Source organism: Dictyostelium discoideum (genome assembly GCF_000004695.1).
Source record: "Dictyostelium discoideum AX4 chromosome 3 chromosome, whole genome shotgun sequence".
NCBI lineage: Eukaryota > Evosea > Eumycetozoa > Dictyosteliales > Dictyosteliaceae > Dictyostelium > Dictyostelium discoideum.
In genome coordinates this window covers 2,184,261-2,191,760 of record NC_007089.4, presented here as the reverse complement: position 1 = coordinate 2,191,760, position 7,500 = coordinate 2,184,261, and the positions used below count along the sequence as shown (strand labels likewise).

Sequence of the window (7,500 nt, the reverse complement as noted above, 5' to 3'; positions counted from 1 at the left end):
TTTTTTAAAAAAAAAAAAAAAAAAAAAAAAAAAAAAAAAAAAAAAAAATATTAATAATAATAATAATAATAATAATAATAATAATAATAATAATAATAATAATAATAATAATAATAATAATAATAATAATAATAATAATATTAACATTTATAATTAATTTATTTATTTAAAGTTAAATGAATTAGAAGTTATATTAAATAAAATGAAATTTGATAGAAGAATGTTAGGTTGCCCATTAGGATATACACCAAGAATTTTAGGAGAATGGATTGGAAAAGATAAGAATATTGAAATACCATTACCACCAAAGAATTTACAAGAATCTGATATTTGGATATCAATGGAACGTACAGAATCAGGTGACCCCTATTTACGTAAAATCTATTGTAATGAATATAAAATTCAAACATCTTCTCAATTAGTAATGTATGATGATACACCACCTTATTATTATACGTCAATACCAATTAAATTTGAATCAATGTTATCTTTAGTTTCAAAAGGTAATAAATCATCATTATCCTCTTCAAATTCTTCAAAAATTACAAAAACAAATAATTCTGTATTTGCACCATCATCATCATCATCATCCTCCTCCTCATCACCAAATGATCCACCATCACCAAATTCATCTAAAAAACAAATTGGATCAGAGTTAGAATCAACATTTAAACAAATTAATTGTTCATATGATATTAAAACTATACTTCAAGAGACAATTCAAAAACATTTTCAATTTAAATTATTAAGACAACAAAAATTAGAAGAATTACAAAGACAAGAACAAGAACAAAAACTAGCACAAAGACAACAACAACAACAACAGCAATCAAGAGATAATCAAACAAAAGATTCAGATACTGATACAGAACCACAATCATTCTTTTCAAAAACTTTATTCACGCTTAGATTTAGAAAGAATAATAATAATAATAGTAATAATAATAATAATAATAATAATAATAATAATAATAATAATAATAATAATAATAATAATAATAATAATAATAATAATAATAAAAAATTAGAACAAGATAATAAAATGAAAACTTCACCGCCCATATCAACTACTAATAATATATCACCAAGTAAAAGTAACGCAAATAATAATATTAATAATAATAATAATAATAATAATAATAATAATAATAATAATAATAATAATAGTAATAATAGAAACCAAGAAAAGAAAACTATTAAAGATATTTTATATAGACCAATTTATTTTTTCATTTGGTTCGTTCAAATATTTTCAAGGTTATTAGAAAGAATTTTATATATATCAACACCATTTATTTATAGTGGTTGTAAATTAAAAGATATAACCACATTTGGTACACATTTAGATAATAGAATATTTCAAGTAAAACAACTATCAAAACAATGGGAATCATTAAAAAAGAAAACTTATTGGATTAATAATAATGATGATAGATCATCTTATATCGAGTAAGTTTTTTTTTTTATCATTATTATTGTCATCATTATTATTATTATTATTATTATTATTATTATTATTATTATTATTATTATTATTATTATTATTATTATTATTATTATTATTATTATTATTATTATTATTATTATTATTATTATTATTATTATTATTATTACTTATTCTTTATTAATTTTTTTATTTTTATTTTTTATTTTTTTTTATTAGATTTCATAATAGCGCATGGTTAATATTTAATGATATATTATTAGGTATAGGTGCAGGATTATTATTAAACTTTTTTAGTGGTCATGTACTTGATTTAATTGGTAAATTAAACTTTTTCTTAAATAACGATATGTTAAAGTCTTTAATATTATGGTTAATGGGTTGGCCAGGTGGTTTCAAATTAAATGAAAATTTAGATAAATTCTTTGGTAGATTAATTTTATATTATATTGATAAATGGAATTGTAAGTTTATTATTTATTTACTTGATTTATTATTAATTATTAATTAATAATTAACTAATTTATTATTATTTTTTTTATTTATTATTATTATTATTAGTAATTACAACAACTATATCACCACATGGAGAACTATTTTTACAAATTGTTTGTCTAAGTGGTATAATGGGATTATCATTTTTAATTAGTGTTGTAATTGATTTATTTTATATATTCACATTACATATATCAGTGTTTTATAGTGTTTCAGCAAGATTTTATTTACTTCAAATGTTATTATTGAAATCATTATGGAATTTATTTAGAGGTGTCAAATTTAATCCCTTAAGAAAGAGAACCGATCATTGTGATTTCGATGTTTATCAATTACTATTGGGTACACTATTATTCACTTTAATCTTTTTCTTATTCCCAACAACTGCAATCTATTATTTCTTTTTCGCCGTATTCAAATCTGGCGTAAGTTTGGTTATGGCCATCTTTGCTTTATTATTACACTTTTTAAATACCTTCCCATTATTTAATTTAGTGGTCTTCTTTATTGATAGTAGGTATTTACCAGGTGGTGTTATCTTTGATTTTAAGAAAAAAGATATGGTTACAATTCAAAATAATTTTAATATATCCGATCAACATGATCAATTACAAGATCATTCACAATTAATTCAACAAAGTGATCAAGATGAACAACAACAATCACAACAACAACAACAACAACAACAACAACAACAACAACAACAACAACAACAACAACAACAACAACAACAACAACAACAACAACAACAACAACAACAACAACAACAACAACAACAACAACAACAACAACAACAACAACAATTACATAATATAAATTCACCAATATTACCAACATGTAATAATAGTATTAATAATAACAATAATAGTAATATTAATAATAATAATAATAATAATAGTTTATCATCACCACCAATTATACAACATGTTAGAAATTTAAGTGGAACATTAATATCAAATTCAAATGGTCTAAACTCTTCAACCAATTCACATAAAAGAAATTTAAGTCAATCATCGGCATCACCAATACCAAGAATTTCGACCCAATTAGAAATTACCTATTTCTCAATTAAAATTAAACCTGCAAATTTATCAACTTTCTTTTTACCAACTATTCAATTAATTCAAAATACTGTTTCAACTTATCATCCATTGAAATTATCAAAATGTTTCTTTATGGGAAAACCTTTAAATAAGATTTAATTATTTATTTTTTAAAACAAAAATAAAAAAAATAAAAATAAAAAAAGAAGTAATAAAAAAAAAATAAAAAATAATATTAAAACGAAATATTTAAAACAAAAACAAAAAAGTTTATTAGTTCTATTACTGAATTTTTCTTTTCTCAACTAATTAATTTATTATTTTTTTTTTATTTTTTTTTATAAATTACTTTAATCCTTTTAAAACCATTTATTTTTTTTAATTTCTTAAAAGTGATAATAAAATAAAAAAGTGACAATAAAAAAAAAGTAATAAAAAAAAAAAAACCTCAACGTTTATAAAAAAAAAAAACCTCAATGATTTATTTAAATAAATAAAAATGGTTTTCAAATTTTATTTTTATATAAATATTTTTTATTTTATTTTAAATTTCTTCAACTAAATCATAATAATAAATTGATTTATTTTGTTGAATTGAATATAATAATTTATTATTTGATTCTTTTGAAAATTGATTTGCAGAGATTTGAATGCTAATGAGTGATTGATTAGTTTGAATTGCTTGAATTAAAGGTGGGATAACAGTATCGTCGAGTTTATTTGTAGAGATATTTAACTTCAAAATTTGACTATTTGAAATTGCAGAACATAATGAAGTGGCAACATCAGGTTCAATAGAATTATTAGAGATATCTAAAGTTTGTAAATTAGATTGTGGTAATACATTTAAGATTGAGGAGGCACCTTGAGATGATAATTGATTATTTGTAAGGATAAGTTCAGAGAGATTTGATTTTGTTAAATGTTGAGCAATGATATTACCACCATCAGAACCCAAAAGATTATTAGTTAAATCCAAAGTTTGTAAGGATTTATTAGTGGAAGTGGATAAAGATTTGAATAAATCTTCAACACCGTCAATAGTTAATTGATTATGAACTAAGGAGAGTGAAGTAATGGTTGAATTTGATTCAAGAGTTTTAGCTAATTCTGAAACGGTATCTTTTGAGAAAGTATTATTATTTAAGATTAAAGTTGAAATTGATTTATTGTCAACTAAAGATTTTGCCAATTCGACACCACCTTCATTTGTAATTTTACAATTTGTTAAATCTAATGTTTGGATGGTATTATTAACACGTAATGAATCAGCCAATGCTTTATGACCTACCAAACCAGAGGCAACTCTACTGAGATCCAATGAAAGAATTGATTTATTTTGTTTGAATGATTCAGAGAGACAAACTAAACCTTCATCACCGAAATTATTAAAACTAAGATCCAATTGGATGATGGTTGAATTGGTTTTAAATGATTCAGAGAGGGCTTTAATTGCTTTCACACCCAATTTATTCCAATTTAATCTGACGACTTTAATATTTTTATTATTCTTTAACACATCGGCCATTGCTAAACCACCATCATCACCTAATTCATTCTTACCAAACTCTAACTTTGTTAAAACTTTTGAAGATTTTAACATTTTTGCCAAGGCAATACCACCTTTTGAACCAATTTCATTATCATTCAATGCCAATTCAATGAAACCAATGTTTGAACGTAAAATATCGGCCAATGGTAATGAACATTCATCACGTAATTGATTTGAATTTAATATTAAATATTTAATGGATTTATTGATTTTTAAAGCTTCAACAACTGGTCCAGCACCACGAAGACCTAATTGATTACTTGAGAGATCTAAATGTACCAAAGTATTATTAACTTTTAATGCATCGGCAATTGCATTACCACCATTTGCACCCAATAAATTTAAACCTAAATCTAAATGAGTAATCGATTGATTCTTTTTCATTGCATTTGCAATTGATGTACCACCCTTTTGCATTAATCTATTGTTGTAAAGATTTAAATAGGTTAAAGTTTTATTGGACTTTAATGCTTCGGCTAATCTATCAATTACATAATTGGTTGATGAATTATTTCTTAAATCAATAGTTGTCAAAGATTTAATCTTGTCAATATATTCACTAACTTTACCAACTCTCATCACTAATTTATTAAATTTATATGGTTCTGATGTTGTACTTGGAAATTGTGATAATATACCATCTTCACTGTATTCAATTAATGGTTCAGCTGGTTGACTGGTTGCAATGGTCATTTCATTCCATGCTGTTGGTAAAATTTGGGTTGTCCATAATTTACATACTAATGTATAATTTACAAACCAATAACTTGAGCTATTAATTTTATTTACAAATCCAAATAATTTAATTAAAACTGGTATTGGTAATTCATTGATATTTGTCATCATTTTTATTATTTAAAGTATTTATATAAAAATAAATAAAAAAATAAAATAAAAAAATAATATGGCAAAAAAAAAAAAAAAAAAAAAAAAAAAACAGGGTTTTTCAAAAAAAAAAGTGGCTTTTTTTCAAATAATTGTTTTGTTGAATGAAAATAATAATTTTAAAATGATCTCAAAAATTTTTATTTTTATTTTTTTTTTTAATTTTTTTTAGTTTTTATGATATTTTATGGAAAGTCATTTTTTAAAATTCAAAGAATAGTTTTTTATTTTTTTTTTGATGAACATTTTTATTTTTACTTTTGCATATTTTTATTTTTATCTTTTTATTTTCATTTTTTTTTTTTTTTTTTTTTTTTTAAAAAAAGTTTTTATGAGAAATTGAACTTAACCATTTATGTATAAATAAACCAATTACTTGAATCGTATAAGTTATCGATAAAAAAAAAAAAAATAAAAAAATAAAAAAAAAAAAAAAAAAAACCGATAAAACAATTAAAACTTTAAGATTTGTTAAATTAAATATAAATTTATTAATAAATTAAGGTTGATCTTTTGAGGCAAAAGTTAGTTTAGAAATAAAAAAATAAAATAAAAAAATAAATGTAAACAAAATAAATGTACTCTATTTTTTTTTTTTTTTTTTTTTATTTATTTTATTTTTTTTTTATTTTTTTTTTTTTTTTGATATATTATATATTTATATATAAATATTTATTATTTTTTTTGATTTAAAGTAATATCATCTTTAATGAATTTAATTGATTTCTTTGGATTATTTTGCCATATTATACTTTCTAATTCAGATTTTAGAGAATTATTTTGTTGTGTTAAATTTAAATTTATATTTGCATATTGAGCCAATTGTTGTTTTTGATTTTGATAATCTTTTTCCATTTGAATATATTTTGATTCTAAAAAACGAGTATGTTCTTGTTGAGACAATTCACGATCAGCAACATCTCTAAGATGGTTAATTGTTTGATTCTTTTCCTCTTCATGTTTATCTTTTGTATAATGTAATTCTTGTTTTGATAGAGCTAAATCATCTTCTAAATTTGAAATTCTTTCTTTTAATTTATACTTTTTAACGGTCCATCTTGGATCTTTAATTTTCTTTTCAGGTAGTTCATCAGGATTAAAAACTGTTATAACCGATGGTTTAAAACCTGAATCGAATTGTTGTTTAAAGTTTGCCAATTGAGTTTGACTAACTCTGATTTTAAAAGCGGTTGTCATTAAAGTGTCAACATCAATCTTTGTTTTGGTATTATTTCTAAAGTAAGCCATTGCTTGAGAGTTTTCTGAACATTCCATTAGGTCAGCTTCAATGATTTGAAAGATTGCCAATGCCACACTAAAGAATGCTTCTAAACCTTGTAAAAAGATAACATCCAATATTCTAGTTGCCACCTCATCAGAGAAGTGATAAGCAAACACCGTTAGGAACCATGGTGATGTAAATATTGAAATATCCAATTCAATTTCATTCAAATGAGCATGAAGTTTTGGAAATAATAATTCTACAAACTTTTTCAATTGAAATACTCTTAATTGTAAAGCCTTCATACCAACACCATAGAAATCTCTCATTACACCATTAAAAAGTCGAACCAATATATGAAACGCTTCCTCCTCTGAGAGATAAGGTATAATCAAAGCTGCAACGAATGACATACCTTGACAATATCCAATCTCTGGATCAAATAGAGAAATTGCTTTCAATACATTCCTTAATTGTCCTGTATAAATTTCAACCAATTCACTTTCTGTCTCTGGAAATGATCTAATTAAATCAACTTCAATTTGTTCATCATCTTTACATGGGAATTTTATAATACTACGATAAAAACATTTATGTGGTCTATTTGTTGGATGTGAATGTATAATCGATAACCTATTTAAAACTTTTGGTGATTGATTATTATTATTATTATTTTTATTATTATTATTTACAGATAAAATTGAAGGTGACATTATTGATTGTTGATGTTGTAGTGATGGAATACCCAAACTATTATTTAAACCACTACTACTACTTGAACTTTTTTTTAAAGAACCACTATTACCAATTCCATTAGTTATTGGAACACTTCCAGAATCTGATGAAATTGATGAAAATT

At 22.7% G+C, this 7,500-nt stretch overlaps 3 protein-coding genes across 3 annotated transcripts in view; 1 reads left to right on the top strand and 2 right to left on the bottom strand.

The window, feature by feature from the left end:
• Positions 1–3,141, top strand: part of pigQ (phosphatidylinositol N-acetylglucosaminyltransferase subunit Q) — a gene marked incomplete at both ends in the record, with an annotated part of 3,475 nt that extends 334 nt beyond the window's left edge. Inside the window, 3 exons of the mRNA XM_636580.1 lie at positions 173–1,449; positions 1,664–1,908; positions 2,006–3,141. Coding sequence (XP_641672.1) covers positions 173–1,449; positions 1,664–1,908; positions 2,006–3,141 — 2,658 coding nt within the window. The remainder of the gene's footprint in view (positions 1–172; positions 1,450–1,663; positions 1,909–2,005) is intronic.
• A 385-nt stretch (positions 3,142–3,526) lies between these two features.
• On the bottom strand, positions 3,527–5,380 carry DDB_G0279513 (hypothetical protein; the record flags this gene model as incomplete). Its single annotated transcript, XM_636579.1, has 1 exon — positions 3,527–5,380. The coding sequence occupies one exon, from the start codon at positions 5,378–5,380 to the stop codon at positions 3,527–3,529; it is 1,854 nt and encodes a 617-aa protein (XP_641671.1).
• A 714-nt stretch (positions 5,381–6,094) lies between these two features.
• Positions 6,095–7,500, bottom strand: part of DDB_G0279511 (RabGAP/TBC domain-containing protein) — a gene marked incomplete at both ends in the record, with an annotated part of 3,690 nt that continues 2,284 nt past the window's right edge. Inside the window, one exon of the mRNA XM_636578.1 lies at positions 6,095–7,500. This exon is cut by the window's right edge and continues 2,284 nt beyond it. Within this exon, the coding sequence (XP_641670.1) occupies positions 6,095–7,500 (1,406 nt within the window).